Here is a 21287-nt window from a genome sequence, read left to right as displayed (position 1 = left end):
TCGTTGTCGTCCGTCGTCGTCCGTATCCTGTGTGGCACGTTTCTTAACCGCTTGTGCTATGAACTTGAAACTTTGTACACATGACCTCCTAGGTCAGAGGTATTTGGACACTGAATTTCGGTCCGGTCTGATTCATGACTTGGCCACCAGGGGGCCAAAACTGAAAACATAAAAAGTGTGATATGTCTCCTATTAATGATCTGTTTTCAATAAAACTTTTAGGGTAGGTACTCCTAGCAAGGATACATCACATATCATACGGGTTTTTAATTTGACGTACTTTTTAAGGTCACAGAGGTCAAATGGCGTAAATTGGCCGTCAGGCTGTAACTATGGCACGTTTCTTAACTGCAATGACTATTGATCACAAATTAAGTACATATGTACCCATTGGTCAGGTGATTTCAGGTACCGAAGTTTGGTTCGATTTGATTTGCCGTTTGGCCTCCAGGGAGGGGGCCAAATCCAAAATTCTTCAAAATGCTATTATTATTCCTTAATTACCTGCCAGATTGGCACCAATTTTATATCAGAGGTACATCTAATTCTAACAACCATTCAATGTGTCACCCGGGTCTTTTTTGATTTGACCTACTTTTCAAGGTCACGGAGGTCAAAATAATGTACTGTAAATTGGCCATTTTGGGGAAATTGTAATTGGTTGGACCTACATCAAACCTAACACTACATGCCACAATACCATACTCTTCATCCATCTTTCCTCCACATGAAGTGAGCACAATAGCACTCGCAATTTCATTTGTTTTGGATCCCGTTTTCGTTTGGATCCTGTTTTCGATTTGGTATCCGCTTTCGTTTTAGATCCCGTTTGGATCCCGTTTTCGTTATGTTTCCCGTTTTCGTTTAGGATCACTTTTTTGTTTTGGATCCCGTTTTCGTTTGGATCCCGTTTACGTTTAGGATCCCACTTTCGTTTTAGATCCCGTTTGGATCCCGTTTTCGTTTTGGATCCCGTTTTCGTTTTAGATCCCGTTTGGATCCTGTTTCGTTATGGTCCCCGTTTTCGTTTTAGATCACCTTTTTGTTTTGGATCCTTTTTTTGTTTGGATCCCGTTTTTGTTTAGGATACCACTTTCGTTTTAGATCCCGTTTGGATCCCGTTTTCGTTTTGGATCCCGTTTTCTTTGGGATCCCGTTTTCGTTTGGGATCCCGTTTGGATCCCATTTTCCCTTTTGATCCCGTTTTCCTTTAGGATCCGGTTTTCGTTTAAGGTCCCGTTTTCATTTAGGATCCCTTTTCGTTTTGGATCCCGTTTGGATCCCGTTTTCGTTTTTCGTTTAGGATCCCACTTTTGTCTTAGATCCCGTTTGGATCCCGTACTCGTTTTGGTTCCCGTTTTCGTTTAGGATCCCCTTTTCGTTTGGATCCCGTTTTCGTTTTGGATCCCGTTTGGATCCAGTTTTCGTTTAAGATCCCGTTTTCGTTTAGGATCCCGCTTTCGTTTTAGATCCCGTTTGGATCCCGTTTTCGTTTTGGTTCCCAATTTCGTTTAGGATCCCTTTATGGCTCACCGTTAGGGGAGTCTATTCGACAGCCCTGTGTCCGTCGTCGTCCGTCGTTGTCGTCTGTCGTCGTCCGTATCCTGTGTGGCACGTTTCTTAACCGCTTGTGCTATGAACTTGAAACTTTATACACATGACCTCCTAGGTCAGAGGTACTTGGACACTGAATTTCGGTCCGGTCTGATTCATGACTTGGCCACCAGGGGGCCAAAACTGAAAACATAAAAAGTGTGATATGTCTCCTGTTAATGATCCGTTTTCAATAAAACTTTTATGGTAGGTACTCCTAGCAAGGATTCATCACATATCAAACGGGTTTTTGATTTGACCTACTTTTCAAGGTCACAGAGGTCAAAATAATGTACTATAAATTTGCCATTTTGAGGAAATTGTAATTGGTTGGACCAACATCAAACCTAACACTACATGACACAATACCATACTCTTCATCCATCTTTCCTCCACATGAGGTGAGCACAATGGCCCTGGCAATTTCATTTGTTTTGGATCCCGCTTTCGTTTTAGATCCCGTTTGGATCCCGTTTTCGTTTTGGTTCCCGTTTTCGTTTAGGATCCCCTTTTTGTTTTGGATCCCGTTTTAGTTTAGGATCCCCTTTTCGTTTGGATCCCCTTTTCGTTTTGGATCCCGTTTGGATCCCGTTTTCGTTTTTCGTTTAGGATCCCACTTTTGTCTTAGATCCCGTTTGGATCCCGTACTCGTTTTGGTTCCCGTTTTCGTTTAGGATCCCCTTTTCGTTTGGATCCCGTTTTCGTTTTGGATCCCGTTTGGATCCAGTTTTCGTTTTAGATCCCGTTTTCGTTTAGGATCCCGCTTTCGTTTTAGATCCCGTTTGGATCCCGTTTTGGTTTGGTTCCCAATTTCGTTTAGGATCCCTTTTTGGCTCACCGTTAGGGGAGTCTATTCGATAGCCCTGTGTCCGTCGTCGTCCGTCGTTGTCGTCTGTCGTCGTCCGTATCCTGTGTGGCACGCTTCTTAACCGCTTGTGCTATGAACTTGAAACTTTATACACATGACCTCCTAGGTCAGAGGTACTTGGACACTGAATTTCGGTCCGGTCTGATTCATGACTTGGCCACCAGGGGGCCAAAACTGAAAACATAAAAAGTGTGATATGTCTCCTGTTAATGATCCGTTTTCAATAAAACTTTTATGGTAGGTACTCCTAGCAAGGATTCATCACATATCAAACGGGTTTTTGATTTGACCTACTTTTCAAGGTCACAGAGGTCAAAATAATGTACTATAAATTTGCCATTTTGAGGAAATTGTAATTGGTTTGACCAACATCAAACCTAACACTACATGACACAATACCATACTCTTCATCCATCTTTCCTCCACATGAGGTGAGCACAATTTCATTTGTTTTGGATCCCGCTTTCGTTTTAGATCCCGTTTGGATCCCGTTTTCGTTTTGGTTCCCGTTTTCGTTTAGGATCCCCTTTTTGTTTTGGATCCCGTTTTCGTTTAGGATCCCCTTTTCGTTTGGATCCCGTTTTCGTTTTGGATCCCGTTTGGATCCCGTTTTCGTTTTTCGTTTAGGATCCCACTTTTGTCTTAGATCCCGTTTGGATCCCGTACTCGTTTTGGTTCCCGTTTTCGTTTAGGATCCCCTTTTCGTTTGGATCCCCTTTTCGTTTTGGATCCCGTTTGGATCCAGTTTTCGTTTTAGATCCCGTTTTCGTTTAGGATCCCGCTTTCGTTTTAGATCCCGTTTGGATCCCGTTTTCGTTTTGGTTCCTATTTTCGTTTAGGATCCCTTTTTGGCTCACCCTTAGGGTAGTCTGTCTATACGATAGCCCTGTGTCCGTCGTCGTCAATCGTTGTCGTCCGTCGTCGTTCGTATCCTGTGTGGCACGTTTCTTAACCGCTTGTGCTATGAACTTGAAACTTTGTACACATGACCTCCTAGGTCAGAGGTACTCTGACACTGAATTTCGGTCCGGTCTGATTCATGACTTGGCCACCAGGGGGCCAAAACTGAAAACATAAAAAGAGTGATATGACTCCTATTAATGATCCGTTTTCAATAAAACTTTTATGGTAGGTACTCCTAGCAAGGATACATCACATATCATACAGGTTTTTGATTTGGCGTACTTTTTAAGGTCACAGAGGTCAAATGGTGTAAATTGGCCGTCAGGCCGTCACTATGGCACGTTTCTTAACCGCAATGACTATTGATCACAAATTAAGTACATATGTACCCATTGGTCAGGTGATCTTAGGTACCGAAGTTTGGTTCGATCTGATTTGCCGTTTGGCCTCCAGGGAGGGGGCCAAATCCAAAATTCTTCAAAATGCTATTATTATTCCTTAATTGGCACCAATTTTATATCAGAGGTACATCTAATTCTAACAACCATTCAATGTGTCACCCGGGTCTTTTTTGATTTGACCTACTTTTCAAGGTCACAGAGGTCAAAATAATGTACTGTTAATTGGCCATTTGGGGAAATTGTAATTGGTTGGACCTACATCAAACCTAACACTACATGACACAATACCATACTCTTCATCCATCTTTCCTCCACATGAGGTGAGCACAATAGCCCTCGCCATTTCATTTGTTTTGGATCCCGTTTTCGTTTGGATCCCGTTTTCGTTTTGGATCCCGTTTTCGTTTCTGATCCCGTTTGGATCCCGTTTTCCCTTTTGATCCGTTTTCCTTTAGGATTCGGTTTTTGTTGAGGATCCGGTTTTCGTTTAGGATCCCTTTTCGTTTTGGATCCCTTTTCGTTTTGGATCTCGTTTTCGTTTTGGATCCCGTTTTTGTTTGGATCCCATTTTCGTTTTAGATCCCGTTTGGATCCTGTTTTGTTATGGTCCCCATTTTCGTTTAGGATCTCCTTTTTCTCTTGGATCCCGTTTGCGTTTGGATCCCGTTTTCGTTTAGGATCCAACTTTCGTTTTAGATCCCGTTTGGATCCCGTTTTCGTTTTTGATCCCTTTCTCGTTTGGATCCCGTTTTCGTTTTGGATCCCGTCTTCGCTTAGGATTCCGTTTTCCTTTAGGATCCCGTTTTTGCTTAGATCCCCTTTTCGTTTTGGTTCCCTTTTCGTTAAGGATCCCCTTTTTGTTTTGGATCCCGTTTTCGTTTGGATCCCGTTCGTTTAGGATCCCGCTTTCCTTTTGATCCCGTTTTCGTTTTAGATCCCGTTTTCGTTTAGGATCCGGCTTTCGTTTTAGATCCCGTTTGGATCCAATTTTCATTTTGGTTCCCGTTTTCGTTAAGGATCCCCTTTTCGTTCGGATCCCATTTTCGTTTTTGATCCCGTTTAGATCCCGTTTTCGTTTTGGATCGCGTTTGGATCCCGTTTTCGTTTTTGATCCCGTTTTCGTTTAGGATCCCGCTTTCGTTTTAGATCCCGTTTGGATCCCGTTTTCGTTTTGGTTCCCATGTCCGTTTAGGATCCCTTTTTGGCTCACCGTTAGGGGAGTCTATACGATAGCCCTGTGTCCGTCGTCGTACGTCATTGTCGTCCGTCGTCGTTCGTATCCTGTGTGGCATGTTTCTTAACCGCTTGTGCTATGAACTTGAAACTTTGTACACATGACTTCCTTGGTCAGAGGTACTCTGACACTGAATTTCGGTCCGGTCTGATTCATGACTTGGCCAGCAGGGGGCCAAAACTGAAAACATAAAAAGTGTGATATGTCTCCTATTAATGATCCGTTTTCAATAAAACTTTTATGGTAGGTACTCCTAGCTAGGATTCATCACATATCAAACGGGTTTTTGATTTGACCTACTTTTCAAGGTCACAGAGGTCAAAATAATGTACTATAAATTGGCCATTTTGAGGAAATTGTAATTGGTTGGACCAACATCAAACCTAACACTACATGACACAATACCATACTCTTCATCCATCTTTCCTCCACATGAGGTGAGCACAATGGCCCTGGCAATTTCATTTGTTTTGGATCCCGTTTTCGTTTGGATCCTGTTTTCGTTTTGGTTCCCGCTTTCGTTTTAGATCCCGTTTGGATCCCGTTTTCGTTGCGGTTCCCGTTTTCGTTTAGGATCCCCTTTTTCTTTTGGATCCCGTTTTCGTTTGGATCCCGTTTTCGTTTAGGATCCCACTTTCTTTTTAGATCCCGTTTGGATCCCGTTTTCGCTACGGTTCCCGTTTTCGTTTTTGCTCCCTTTTTGTTTTGGATCCCGTTTTCGTTTGGATCCCGTTTTTGTTTAGGATCCCACTTTCGTTTTAGATCCTGTTTGGATCCCTTATCGTTTTTGATCCCTTTTCGTTTTGGATCCCGTTTTCGTTTTGGATCCTGTTTTCGTTTTAGATCCCGTTTGGATCCTGTATCGTTATGGTCCCCGTTTTCGATTAGGATCTCCTTTTTGTTTAGGATCCCGTTTGCGTTTGGATCCCGTTTTCGTTTAGGATCCCACTTTCGTTTTAGATCCCATTTGGATCCCGTTTTCGTTTTGGATCCCTTTCTCGTTTGGGATGCCAATTTCGGTTTGGATCCCGTTTTCGTTTCGGATCCCGTTTTCGTTAGGATTTCGTTTGGATCTCGCTTTCACTTTTGATCCCGTTTTCGTTTAGGATCCCGTTTTCCTTTAGGATCCCGTTTTCGCTTAGATCACCTTTTCGTTTTGCTTCCCGTTTTCGTTTTGGTTCCCGTTTTTGTTTGGATCCTTTTTTTCGTTTAAGATCCCGCTTTCGTTTTAGATCCCGTTTGAAACCCGTTTTCGTTTTGGTTCCCGTTTTTGTTTAGGATCCCCTTTTTGTTTGGATCCCGTTTTCGTTTTTGATCCTGTTTGGATCCCATTTTCGTTTTGGATCCCGTTTGGATCCCGTTTTCGTTTGAAATCCCGTTTTTGTTTAGGATTCCGCTTTCGTTTTAGATCCCGTTTGGATCCCGTTTTCGTTTTGGTTCCTGTTTTCGTAAAGGATCCCTTTTTCGTTCGGATTCCGTTTACGTTTTAGATACCGTTTGGATCCCGTTTTCGTTTTGGATCCCGTTTTCGTTTAGATCCCGTTTTCGTTTAGGATCCCGCTTTCGTTTTAGATCCCGTTTGGATCCCGTTTTTCGTTTTGGTTCCTATTTTCGTTTAGGATCCCTTTTTGGCTCACCGTTAGGGTAGTCTATACGATAGCCCTGTGTCCGTAGTCGTCCGTCGTTGTCGTCCGTCGTCGTCCGTATCCTGTGTGAAACGTTTCTACTTCTTGTGCTATGAACTTGAAACTTTGTACACATGACCTCCTTCGTCAGAGGTACCCTGACACTGAATTTCGGTCCGGTCTGATTCATGACTTTGCCACCAGGGGGCCAAAATTGAAAACATTAAAAGTGTGATATGTCTCCTATTAATTATCCGTTTTCAACAAAACTTTTATGGTAGGTACTCGTAGCAAGGATTCATCACATATCAAACGGGTTTTTGATTTGACGTACTTTTTAAGGTCACAGAGGTCAAATGGCGTAAATTGGCCGTTGGGATGTAACTATGGCACGTTTCCAAACTGCAATGACTATTGTTCCCAAATTTGGTACACATGTACCCCTTAGTCAGGTGATCTCAGGGACCGAAGTTCGCTCTAATATGATTCACCACTTGACCACCAGAGGGCAAAATCCAAAAACCTTTAAAATGTGATTATTCCTTAACTTCTTGCCCGATTGCCACCAATTTGATATCATGGGTACATCAAACCACCATACAGTATATGTCACACAGGTTTTTAATTTGACCTACTTTTCAAGGTCACAGAGGTCAAATGGCGTAAATTGGCCGTCAGGCCGTAACTATGGCACGTTTCTTAACCGCAATGACTATTGATCACAAATTAAGTACATATGTACCCATTGGTCAGGTGATCTCAGGTACTGAAGTTTGGTTCGATCTGACTTGCCGTTTGGCCTCCAAGGAGGGGGCCAAATCCAAAATTCTTCAAAATGCTATTATTATTCCTTAATTACATGCCCGATTGGCAACAATTTTATTTCATAGGTACATCTAATTCTAACAACCATTCAATGTGTCATCCGAATCTTTTTTGATTTGACCTACTTTTCAAGGTCACAGAGGTCAAAATAATGTACTGTAAATTGGCCATTTTGAGGGAATTGTAATTGGTTGGACCTACATCAAACCTAACACTACATGACACAATACCATACTCTTCATCCATCTTTCCACCACATGAGGTGAGCACAATGGCACTGGCCATTTCATTTGTTTTGAATCCCGTTTTCGTTTGGATCCTGTTTTCGTTTTGGTTCCCGCTTTCGTTTTAGATCCTGTTTCGATGCCGTTTTCGTTATGGTTCCCGTTTTCGTTTAGGATCCGTTTTTGTTTTGGATCCCATTTTCGTTTGGATCCCGTTTTCGTTTAGGATCCCACTTTCGTTTTAGATCCCGTTTGGATCCCGTTTTCGTTTGGGATCCCGCTTAGATCCTGTTTCCCTTTTCGCTTTCGTTTTAGATCCCGTTTGGATCCCGTTTTCGTTTTGGATCCCGTCTCGTTTTGGATCCCATTTTTGTTTGGATCTCGTTTTCGTTTTGGATCCTCTTTTCGTTTGGGATCCCGTTTTCGTTTTGGATCCCGTCTTCGCTTGGGATCCCGTTTTCGTTTAGAATCCCCTTTTTGTTTTCGGTCTCCTTTTCGTTTCCAATCTCGTTTTCGTTTTGGATCTCGTTTTTTCCCTCTTGATCCCGTTATCGTTTAGGATCCCGTATTCGTTTAGAATCCCCATTTTGCTTTCGATCCCCTTTTCGGTTGATATCCCGTTTTCGTTTTGGATCCCGTTTTCGTTTGGATCCTGTTTTCGTTTAGGATCCCGCTTTCGTTTTGGATCCCGTTTTCGTTTTGGATCCCCTTTTCTTTTGGATCCCGTTTTCGGTTGGACCCCTTTTTCGTTTTGGATCCTGTTGTGGTTTGGGATCCCGTTTGGATCCCGCTTTCCCTTATGATCCCGTTTTCGTTTTGGATTCTGTTTTCGTTTAGGATCCCGTTTTCGTTTAGGATCCCCTTTTCGTTTTAGATCCCCCTTTTCGTTTTGGATCCCGTTTTCGTTTGGGATCCCGTTTGGATCACGTTTTCGTTTTGGATCCCATTTTTGTTTTCATCCCGTTTTCGTTTTGGATCCCGTTTTCGTTTTGGATCCAGTTTTCGTTTGGGATCCCGTTTTCGTTTGGGATCCCGTTTTCCTTTTGGACCCCTTTTTTGGATCCCGTTTTGGCTTTTGATCCCGTTTTGGTTTTGGATTCCACTTTGGTCTTGGATACCGTTTTGGTTTTGGATACCGCTTTGGTTTTGGATACCGTTTTGGTTTTGGATCCCGTTTTGGTTTTGGAATCCGTTTTGGTGGATTTTATGGTTGATTCCCAAAACACAAAATAGCCGTTTTGGTTTGAGAACCAACCATATACTACTACTGGTCTCCGGTAGTCATGCAGGCTGATATACAATATCGTTTTCCGCCTTTTCTGTTTCGGCTGACATTTTCTCTTCTGATTTCAGTGTAAACACATGCCAGGATACGGGTTCCACAGAGGAAACTATAGGTGTTATTGTAAGGACGGCTTCTATTTCCCTCCGAATCCCGAGGGGGTGGACTATTTCAATGGGTCGTTGTTAGAAGAAGAATTCATTCGTCGTAATGAGGGGAACTTAGCAGGCAACTCAAAGGACAACAATCAGTGTCTTCCATGTGCACGTGGTTGCCACGTTTGCACGAACAATACGCCATGTTTCGTAGAGTATGACGTCATGCTACGGGGGATTCCCCTTGGAATACAAAGTTTTTGTATGACTATAACTCTCGTATTGGGATTTATTCTTATTCGCCTGAGGAGGAATAGGGTAAGTACTTAACCCATAACAAGTTTGTTTTCCGACATGTATTACGGTAAAGAAGTTGAAGTGTTGTGATGGTCCCCAGCCAGTGCTGCAAACAGAGGTAAACACTTCTGTCCGCAGCGAAGGCAGGAGTGGTTAGTCTTCGTAACAACAACACCAACGACAACAACACCAATGCTGGTGGGCGCATGTGAACGTCACGACTGTATGATCATGGCCGTCATTTAACCTTTTTTTACGGCAGCCACTTGCGAATGTTACTTTTACCTAAGATACTCTCGTGTAATCGAGCATCCAAATGCTAGATATACGCTCATTCGACCACTTTCTACGCCCCTGAATAGACAATTAATGACAACGCCAATTAAAAGAAATACTTCAGAGTGTTGGAGTAACGAGGTATTTCTGAGAATTGTCGTGCGGATGACTTCGGGACAGTTTGTACAAGTAAACTTTTCAATCTTTCCATCATTATTAAATTTTTAAAGATGATTTCTCGGCGCAGAGCAGTAATGATTGGCACAATATTTATTAATGATAATGATGAGCATGTACTTCTTATCCTTTTAAAGTATGCCTCAATCAACTGTGGTCGATACACAATTGTTGACCTTTGTTATCATGGTTACAGCTGAATATGATTGAAGCACACTTGAACCCACGAACATAATAATGATCACGGTTTTTGCACCCCGGCCTATACACTGTACACTCAATAACACGCATGTTTTCAATCCAACCATACCCGCTTATAAGTCACCTTTCATAGAACAACCCATAGTCCGTGCTCTGCCTGACCTCTTCAGTCATGTCAATTGTTGCAGATTTGCCCAGGTAAATCATGTTGCTAAGCAACGCATATCATTGAGACGCTTCATAAAACTATTAGACAAATCTACGATACACTTCATATGCCAATAAAAAAGGGAAATCCATCATTGGCGGGATCTTGTGTTAGAAAGCAACGCATGGTTTCTGAGTGTTCGAGAAACCGATGCACCCATGAGGAAATCAATAAAGTTTCTTCATGTGCATATAGTACAACCACACACCTATGAAGTACTAAGTGCAAAAAAGTCATTGACTCTTCTTGTTTCATAATTTGAAAAGATTCTCTATTGACACACCAGCCTAGTATCATAACAGTCGACGTGATAGAAGGGGTTACCCCTAAACCTATATAACTCAGCCACCATCAACAGATGCAACGTTGAGGTCATGTTTTATCGGTCCCCCGGCCTTTAAAGAGTTTCTCTTTCATAGAAAGCACTGGCAGTTCGTCCTTGCATTAAGGACCAGATTTAAGAAGAGTCCAGTTTTGTTCTCTTTTTACATTAGGCGGTCGTTCCGTCGTATTTTGCTGTATTGGGAAGCGCGGTGGCACAGTGGACGATCGCGTCTGATTCGTGATCGGCAAGTCAAGGGTTCGAGGCTTGGTCAATGCCACTTCGTACTTTAAAGTGGGCTGAAAAGGCCAAGTGAAGCCTAGTATGCACTTCTTGGCTTCTGCAGAAGAGTTCGTGATTAGGCTGAGGAATGAATCTAAAACGCTTTGAGACAGTACAGTTGTACGTCAAGTCCATGCATGCACGAACTGGTGAACATTATGCATATCTGTGACATGTAATTCTTTCCTTCCAGGTGATGAAATCTAGTATGTGGGTTATGTTAGAAATCCTTCTATTTGGGGCTTTACTGCTGTTTTCAACGGTAAGTGCAATTTTGAGCAATAACAGAATGGCGAAGGTGAGGTTTGATATGTTCGGGACTACGCTTAGAGTTCAAATAGACCTCGCATGCCTGCGGGACGTCCAGGTCCAACACGACACTAAACAGTTCCAGGTAGCCAAAAAGCAGCTGTTCTGGGTGGAGGGGGGGGGGGGTTCATCATATTAATTGTTATTAACACTGGGCCCTACCGGTACTTCAAAAGAAAGGAACAGTACTATCAATAGCACCAGCACTAACCACTGGAATCTGACAAGTTGAGCCATGACTCTCATCAAATCCAGCAGCCACTGGCTGACTCTGGCCTTGATTGGCTATACAGAATGGCGAGGTTAATTCCATGTCAATCAGTCAATCGGGGCACTGAGTAGCTTTGATTTACAACCTTGAATCTAGACAAGGAATCGAAACGAAGCGCAGTTTTCAATAATAAATACTGATATCTCTTATGGTTTCTGTATATTTTCGATTTTACACAATGATTATATACCTCACTTGTTTTGTCATTGGTCCGTTCTGGTTTAATTTGACAACTTTTCCCAATCAGTCATGAGTAAGTTGATTGCGAATATCTCCCATTATCCTCCAAAGAAGTTCAAAGCCCGCTGCAATTCCTCGAAAATTCCAACTGTGATATAATTAATGGTATCAAACTATATCTAACTAATATGATAGCGATACAAGATACCTGTAATATCAGCCCAGCGGTTTAAACACTAGAGCATGATTACAGTATCAATACTAACTACCATCATAAAAGAAGCAGTTGGCTCTTAACGTGTTTAACGTTACTTGAGAGTCTATATCTAGCGGGTACTTTTTCCGCTTTTGATTTGGCTAAAAATCAAAACATTTCCGAGTGATGCATGAGACTTGTGCACCAGCCATCCTATGTCAAAAGCATCTTGATTCAACATAAGCATTTCGGGTTTGGCTGAATTGCGCATGTGAATTTTTTTAAACTGACTATATTCTTCCAGCCAGTGGAAACTTATGGCAATATTGAGTTGACTTGTCTAATAATCACACCCACCCGCAAACGAAGAAGAGTGAAAAGAAAGCCATTCAATTCACTCACTGCGGCGTGTCCTGTTTATTCCTTGTGCACTACTTTGTGCAGTCATACTCATGAAGAAGCTCACAATCATTGTTAGCAGTCGTGTATATAGCAACAGCGTAATACTACGCTAGTGAAAGTAGGCGTGGAGAACAAGAGCTTGCCTCAACCGGCGGCGCCATGTGGTCATTAGTGAAATATTCAGCTTTACGGGCTCGACATGTATAATAAAGCAATGAACCACCAAAATAACCACACCAACAGTCTACGACCAGTATGATATGCATATCAATTAGTATAGTTTACAGTATGCTCTATGATATCTTACTTATATCAAGTTTGGATCCATTCGTTTGGCAGGTGGGCAGGAATGACTCAATAGCTGAATTCTTACTTCAACAGCGTTTATTACAAAACTGATTTTATTCTTTACTTTAGGTCGTCATCCAGTATTTTGAACCCAACACGACGACTTGTTTACTTATTCCATGGTTCCGAGAAGTGGGCTTCGCAATTGTGTATGGTGCTCTAATACTCAAGGTGTACAGGTTAGTATAGCATTTTGTCAGCACGACTATACCCATTGGATGTATGTTGGACTTGAAGTGGATTTGACATTGTCGGATTCGGTATTGCCTTTAATTCAGACAGTGTTTCATGCCACCGCTGGGCGTATATACAAAATGTAGTTAGAGAAATCAGTATAGTTCTTCCAAGCAACAACAAGTTATCTTTTTGCAGAGTTCTGGCTGAGTTTCAATCCCGCAAAGCACATCGAGTCCATGTGAGAGATCGTGATCTCCTGAAATATCTGCTAGGTATAGCGCTAATTGTGATTGGCTACATGTCCGCATGGACCGCAGTAAATATGGATCACGTGCGGGAGAACGATAGCCTATTGGACGAGGGCATCACGCCGGACAAAACAAAATATTTGATATGTAAATCACATTGGTGGGATTATGTTATTGAAATAGGTAAGTCGAGAGACACCAGGAGACAAAAACACTCCTTAAAAGAATGAAGGCGTAAGTTGCCTTTGCCATCGGACGGCGTTCGTCCGACAGAGCCTATAATTTCTCTGCATGTGCAGAATGCGAATCAGAGGAGAGAAATTATCAATTAAAGTAGGTTGTTATCAGTAGTCATCACGTGCACATTGTTCTACCCGGAGTTAAATGACTTGTGGTAGATTTAAATTAATTCTGCCATAATTGTTCAAGGGCTGATGCAGAGAGCATCAACTTGAGCGAGAGGGATCTAAGTTCGCTTGACACCGGTTTTATATGATTCTCACTGACTCAGGTTTGCATCGGTCTTCCTTTTCAGGGGAAATTTTGTTTCTTTGTCTTGGGATTTACCTGTGTTACTGTGTTCGATCAGCGCCGTCTGAATATGGTGAGATACGGTATATATCATGGGCCATATATAACGAGACAGTCATCTCAACAATATTGTATGTACTCAGGTAAGACACTCGTTTCTTTAAGATTTGCTTCTGAATATCAAACGTTTTTCTGCCTGTAAAATACACATCACATGAGGAACCCACCGACTACGGAATACAACTATATTAAGGGTTGACCACAGGTTCCACCATTTTGGCTAGAACCTGAAATCCTGAAGCAATTAGAACAACTTCAAAATGAAGTGAATGGCAAACTGCCACCCTTGAACTTGCCATTCACATGATCAGTTGCAGGATACCTATGATGGTATCAGGTGAGATTTTCTCAAACAGGCGAAGAACAGAATTTAGCTCGCTACAATAAATCATGACTTGAAGCGATGGGTAGCCTGGTATTGAGATTTGATTACACTACTTGAGTGATGCATATTATGTAGTATAATCATTGAATCGTAAGGACATGATAGGATTGTAATACCTGCATTATGGATGTTTTGCCATTTAGAACATTTTGCGAAATGTGACCAAAACTGCAATGACGTCATATGGTAGATAACGTTTTGCTGAACGCTTTGTCAGTGCAAGATGTAAATTTATGCGCCCATCACGACAACGGTGTTGGTTACAAATAGTTTCTGATTTAAAGGTTAACATGTATTTATATATCGAAATGTGATTTGCATTCGTATGCATAATGTAAATCTTGAACATATCAAATACGAGGGCTTTCCAATCAATCGCACCAGCGCAATCTATGTGTAATATCAGGAATCAGAATCCAGCTTCACAAAAGGGACGGATATTCATCGACAGGGTGTCCCAGATTGGAAGTAATATCAAAATGTAATATGTATATTATTATATTGAATCCTATATAGAATTTAGCATCAGATAAAAAAATGTGTGTGGTAAAAAAAATTTCAAAGACACAAAATATGGCTGTGATTATCCGGTTTGTTTTTTAAACATTATCGGTTTTAAATTTGTAGTCCAGTGACGGAGGCCAGGTTGATAATTGTTTTGATATGAGTATAAGATAATTTGAGGAACGTACATGAGAAATTGCAACAGGTGAACTGATCACACTTTTTTAACCGGCAAGAAAATGTACATCTCCCGAATGATGCGTGCAAAATTCGACACTGCTATTTTAAGTTACACGAACAGATCGAAGACGGTTTTTCTTCCAATGATTTCCAGGGGTTTTTGTCATTACCATTGCGAAAAATCCATTGATCAACGAGGTGTGTTTTTAATCACATTATTTGGAAATGAAGGCCAGATTGTATAACAAACACCATATCTGACTATAAATGACAATTACAACTTGGTATCATTATTTGATATGTTATTTACCTCTGAATCGAAGTGAAGTATTTAAGCATCATATGAATGTCTTTCCTTCTTTTTCAGACATTTTCTGTGGTTAGCCGTTAACCCAGATTACATCTTTCTCATGTACTTCATCCGCTGTCAGCTCACAGTCACCGTCACACTCATACTCGTTCTAGGGCCTAAGGTAAGCCTCACTGGTGATAGTCAAGGTCTTATAACGGACGGTGACGGTAACATTTCAAACGGAGAGGAACGAAATTACTCAAACTATAGTTCACTTCTTGACCAAGTTGTCTTTTTATTTGTGGGATCATAGATCGATTATTTGTATTGAAGCGCAGACGTGCTGGACTGGAGACGAATTTACTCCCTGCATACAACACTTATTATTGAGTGATCCAAAACTTCATCAACATCAACTTTCGATATCAAATCGACTCCTTCCAATATCAGCCTTATGTTAAACGAGTGTTGAAATACTTTTAAACATATTTTTATGGTAAACGTGATTGACTGCTCCTGCGTTGACTACCAATATGCATCAAATACTCATGCGTTGACTACCAATATGCATTAAATACTCCTGCGTTGACTACCAATATGCATTAAATACCCCTGCGTTGACTACCAATGAGCATCAAATACTCCTGCGTTGACTACCAATGAGCATCAAATACTCCTGTGTTGAATACCAATACGCATTAAATACTCCTGCGTTGACTACCAATATGCATTAAATACCCGTGCGTTGACTACCAACATGCATTAAATACTCCTGCGTTGACTACCAATACGCATCAAATACCCCTGCGTTGACTACCAATGAGCATCAAATACTCATGTGTTGAATACCAATACGCATTAAATACTCCTGCGTTGACTACCAATATGCAGTAAATACTCGTGCGTTGACTACCAATATGCATAAAATACTCCTGCGTTGACTACCAATACGCATCAAATACCCCTGCGTTGACTACCAATGAGCATCAAATACTCATGCGTTGAATACCAATACGCATTAAATACTCCTGCGTTGACTACCAATATGCAGTAAATACTCCTGCGTTGACTACCAATATGCATCAAATACTCCTGCGTTGACTACCAATGAGCATCAAATACCCCTGCGTTGACTACCAATGAGCACCAAAAGCTCCTGCGTTGACTACCAATGAGCATCAAATGCCCCTGCGTTTGACTACAAATATGCATTAAAAAGGTACCCCGACTTTTGTGTTCATTGTGTGATTATTTCTTTTTCTAGCTTTGGTATGCGCACCGCCCTCCAGACGACGACACTTTTCGAACACGAGCATTCTCAACTTCTGATGTACATGACACAATACTTCCCGAATCTATGAAACTCCACGTAGGGATATCGTCCAATGGTGATGTAGATGTGGGCGAAATAAACCTAGCTGAGATGGACCCGGAAGATATTCGGGTAAGTATCGATTCTGAAATAAATTGACATTTATAAGCTTACCCCTGGACGTGTAAACGAACGATAGAATAAAGTGCATTGGCCGACAAATACATTACATATGCGGTGGCGTCCACTCGTTATACCGTCTTCCGTCCCAAGGCCCGGATCAATATGAACATTGTTGACAAGGGTACACTTGGTCTGAAATGAAATTACATACATAATCTTACCAATGGACGTGAAAAGTACGATGGAAGTAAGTGCATTAGGGAAAGAAACGGATGTTGTCTACAGCGAGAAAAAGATATCACATATATGATGCTGTATATAATTGGGTGTATGAAAAGTATCTGAGGTCATGTCGGTAGATTGTCGACATCCTAATTAAGAAGGCTAAAACTCGGTCAAAAAATGGGAACAGCAAAGCAGACGTTCCCGTATTGTCACATACCTCCTCCAGAAACGTCTCTGCATGTGAAAATATACGTTGACTTTGTTGACTGATGTTGGACTGAAAGTAAAAAAGAAGAGAGTCAAAGAGTTCCTTAGCCTCAAGTTATTTAGATAACTGTACTCTCACCTCATGTGTTCTCTTTTACAGGCTGAACTCAAAAGACTCTACACACAGTTACAGGTTTACAAAACTAAAACTATGCGTAAGGATAACCCTCATATATCAAAGCGTAGAGGTGGTAGAAAAAACACACATCGAAGGTTTTCTTTACAAGCATTCCGCCATCATCGCAGTCACCATCACCATGACGAACACGAACACGAACTGTCGAAGACTCCCGAAGAGTCCACGAACAGTGCCGAAGGCGTGAACATTGCACTCGACGGCTCAAGTCGGGCCGAAGAGGGCAGCCATGTTTTACCTAGTGTGACTTTCAAAACGAGCCACAAATAGTTCATGTTATAAATACTCATTATGATATCATCACCTCTAATCGCTTTTTATAGGACAATAACTCAAACAGGACTGGATAAAATTATTGTAAAGTTTAACATTTAGACGATTTTAATACATTTTCTCTTCGGAATCGCTGCATTTTCTGATGCGTATAGTGCTCAAACGACGTGCTCTTATTCATGGGCATGCTTGGGGGTCAAATTGGTATTTCAGACCACGTGATGACCACGTGATATTCCGTGGTGAACACGTGATATAATTGTGCACGATGGCATTTAGATCTACATAGTTCATGTTGGAGTGTAGTGTTCGTGAAGTGTTCAGAAGAAGTCATGGTGCTACGCTTATGGAATAAAATGTGAGATTTCTGTGAATATTACCACAAGAAGCTAACTCTCATACGGAGGAGGGAAAATTCTGAGCACGAGGGATTGCGCAACTTGCAATGATTTAGCAGTTTTGAACGTCCAACGGATACCGGAAACTAGAAACTCATAAATATGGATATGATGACGTATATTCAAATTAGGAGACTGATATTTCTGGATGTTGATTCTGTACTAGAGTCACGTGACTTCTACCTGTTCTCAACGTTTAGAATATATTTTCGACCTGAATACAACTATTTAGATATGCGTGTAAAATAAAGATACTTTCTAAATGCAATGTTAAGAAAATTAGAAAAATCGAAAGATACATTTAATAGTATATAAATGTTTTAATACTGCTTAAGAGTTAATCTTTTTTACAAAATGCCGTTGTATATAATTATTTCTTGCTCCATTGAAGAAATTGAGGGAACTATTATTATTATTGATTATCAACATAATTATTCTTATTATTGTTCGATTAACGTCTCAATGTTAACTTCAAGTCAGTCCAAGAATATTTGCTCTTATTCACATAGAGGCCTCTGTCGTGCGAAATTATCAAATTCGATCAGTGCAGTGATTCACGTGACGGGCTACGTGTTGTAAGTCGTTCCGCTTGGTTCTGCTTAATCAGTACACTGCCAGTAACACCACAGTTGGGTTGAAGTTGGAGCATGAAGCCCCTACCAAAGTTACCATGGACAGAGTATGTTCTGTTCTACTGAGGTTGAATCAAATCGAACAGCATACAACGCGTAGTCCACCACGAGAATCACCACACTGTTTATGGTTGAACCTTATTCTGTTCACAAATCCTTCAGACTTATTTATTTGCCTATCGGTGCATCAAGATGAATGAGAAAATATGTCCCCCTTTAAATACCAGGTGGGTCACTAGTTAAATAGAAGAGGCACTATCGTGAACATGAAGGCTATGCACCTTGCGTAAACGCGACAGCTCCTTTTTTTTATAGAAGGCGACCCCGCTGATATTTTTAAGGCAGACCTAGTTTCTCATTCGACGAGATCACATGTATGTGATGTCTTGTGATTTTATGCAGCTGTTACAAGGCTCTTTCTTCAACAAGGCCCGTTTTGCTATTACAAAGCTATTACACCTTGCAAATGAAATGAAGTGTCTAGTCCTCTGCCAGATTTCTCATTAGCTTTGTATGTATTCAATATCGTGAGGGTGAATCTAAATAAATGCAAGGGGCAGAAGTGAATACTCTTACATATCAACCATTAAGAGAATCCTTGTGTCAGAAGAAAAATGGCAGAAATGGTGCGCATCATCACCACAGTCGCCAGCTTCGTACCCAGTATATAGTAACAATGAAAACTTGTAATATACATGTAGTTGCATATCCAGAGCTTGATCGTTGCCAAGAATTGTAAACTATATAGAACGTTAGAGGCAGGCGCCACCTGTCAGTGTTGGTAGAACCATTCAAAGCCCACACTCATCCTTCGACACAAGAGTAGTCAGTCAAAAATTGACTTTTCTGATTAGCCTGAGTATACATTTCGTTATGTGATGCTTTTCCTACGAGATCAATTTTTTCAAGGCCAAACTATTTGAATAAATGGGACCAGTCGATAAAATAAATCCTAATCTATTTTGTGACCTTACATTCAGGGATTTCACTTGGAGAGCTAGGAATAGCCTGTGTGTCTTCCCTAATTAAGGATACGTATTTTTAGTGCCCGGGTCCAAGTATTTTAATCCAGCGTTCGAATGTAACAATAAGAGTCCAGAGACAATGTGATGTAAGTTAGATTAATATTAGCTTGCTATTTATTTTCTTACAAGTGCTTTGTGTTTGACAGCGAACTCGGTTTATCTGCATTGTTTTAGCATGTCTTTCCGTGACTGCAATATAGCAAAAAGCATACCCATTGCCTAATATCACGAGGTCGAATAACCTCATTTTGAACAGCTCTGAGGCCGACAATTTAAGTAGGTAAATGAAATCGTCCGCCTAAAACCCATTCAAAGCAGCGTTGCTATTGTATTAAACTGTCCTTATATGGCCATTCACCTAAGAAATACTTGTTTTGTTTATGTACATGTAATGAGCAAATCCATGACATATATATCTAAATCCCTTGCTTTGTACTATAATTGGACAATGAAAATATTGCAGAGCAACGAGATGCGTAAGGTTTCTAATCTACTTTCCATCTTTTCATACGGCACCCTACTTCTAACCCCCCCCCCCCCCCCTCCCCTAACAAACTTGTGTCCTGATCGAGTAATATAGGCCTTTGAACTTAAAAAACGCTTAAAAGCCTAATTAAAGATATTTTGTTTTAATGACACAGCAGTCTTTTCCGATCTTGCGAAATCGAAAAATTAAAAATCCTCACCAAGCTCATCTTAGCACACGTACCATATAAGGAAGGGTTACATCAACTCGAAATCTGGTATTGATGCAAGTCACTGACACTTTTGTTTCACACCGGTCTTACACAAGTCACTTGTACAATGATTGCTCAAATCTTTGTCGATTTATTTCATGCAGAGTAACTGACTCGTCCTTGGACCAAGTCTAGGTTATACATAGTTTCACAAACTGACGCCAGGTGGCTGTATCTTCCGTTGGTCTCCTCCTTCCTTTGTCTATCTTCCTTCTCTCTCCAGTGCAGTCTTACCTTATCTTTGACAACAATGTATGTAAATCATCAAAGAGAGATTTACTGAATTAAAGTCGAAAGCTAGCATGGAAACCACAAACGCTGTGCATCCAGTGTATTGTGTTGTATATACATATGGATATGTTATTTTTATGGGCATTTTGATTTTGATTGCAGTTAGGTGTAAATTCAAAAAGAAAAGGAGATTTTACAAAATTTACTAATATATACCATTTCCTCACTGAATATGTGGACAAGACTAGTGCGGGAACCGATTTGGAGGTGGTGAACTTGGTTCTCCAAAAATCTCAAAAATTTCCCGGCTGGCGATATGCCACATGGGCTTTTGAGAACAGACTATCAAGTTAAGCAAAGGCTAACGGTTCAGTAAAGTGTTGTGCACGTTTCGGTGAACAGTGGTTTTGCTTCAGAACTTTCTTACAGCAGATTGTTACAAATCATTTCTTGAATAACCTATGGGTGATGCATGCAGTTGAAAGAACAGCAGGGTATCTTGGTCGTTCCACGGTGCGTGCTCACTCCCGCTATTGATTCAATGGTTCTCTTTTGGGGCGTAGACACGCGAATTTATAGTACTTTACGCAACTGTACAAAGTGTATAATGATAGCACGTGTATACATACAGCACTGTTAAGTAGATTCTATGTTCGTCTAGACAACACTAAGGGATGCTGTAGATTAAATATAATTTCTCATTATGAGGAACGCTTGTTTATTATTCGTTGTGTTCATAAGAAACAATGTCTTTATATGTAATTATAAATATAATCGATACTCGTTCAGAAACTAATGAGGTAGGGTTGTAGGTTAATGGGAAGCATAATATGACAGCACAGTCTGTGGCATGACGGTAACAAAAAATCCACGCTACACTGTAGCTCGTTCACCCAGCCGTCGAATAGTACTGTTAGCGTCATAACGTTGCCTGGTGCAATCGACGGCTGGGTGTTCAATTCTTTCAATGAATTCAGTCCGTTTGCAATGTCATCGAGGTCAATTTCCAGTGTCCTCATCTCAAAAGAAATA

The 21287-nt window shown here is 41.0% G+C and overlaps 1 protein-coding gene across 1 annotated transcript in view; it reads left to right on the top strand.

Annotated features, from left to right (window-relative positions):
- LOC135499748 (metabotropic glycine receptor-like) overlaps window positions 1-19222 on the top strand; it is a 46100-nt gene extending 26878 nt beyond the window's left edge. The window contains exons 3-10 of the mRNA XM_064790690.1: window positions 9027-9368; window positions 11007-11075; window positions 12589-12698; window positions 12892-13127; window positions 13480-13618; window positions 14972-15077; window positions 16161-16340; window positions 16924-19222. Of these exons, the coding sequence (XP_064646760.1) occupies window positions 9027-9368; window positions 11007-11075; window positions 12589-12698; window positions 12892-13127; window positions 13480-13618; window positions 14972-15077; window positions 16161-16340; window positions 16924-17229 (1488 nt within the window). The 3' untranslated portion in view covers window positions 17230-19222. The remainder of the gene's footprint in view (window positions 1-9026; window positions 9369-11006; window positions 11076-12588; window positions 12699-12891; window positions 13128-13479; window positions 13619-14971; window positions 15078-16160; window positions 16341-16923) is intronic.
- Window positions 19223-21287: the final 2065 nt, after the last annotated feature.

This window comes from Lineus longissimus, chromosome 15 (assembly GCF_910592395.1).
Source record: "Lineus longissimus chromosome 15, tnLinLong1.2, whole genome shotgun sequence".
Classification (NCBI taxonomy): domain Eukaryota; kingdom Metazoa; phylum Nemertea; class Pilidiophora; order Heteronemertea; family Lineidae; genus Lineus; species Lineus longissimus.
The sequence above is the reverse complement of the archived record's forward strand: the minus strand, read 5'-3'. Positions and strand labels throughout refer to the sequence as shown.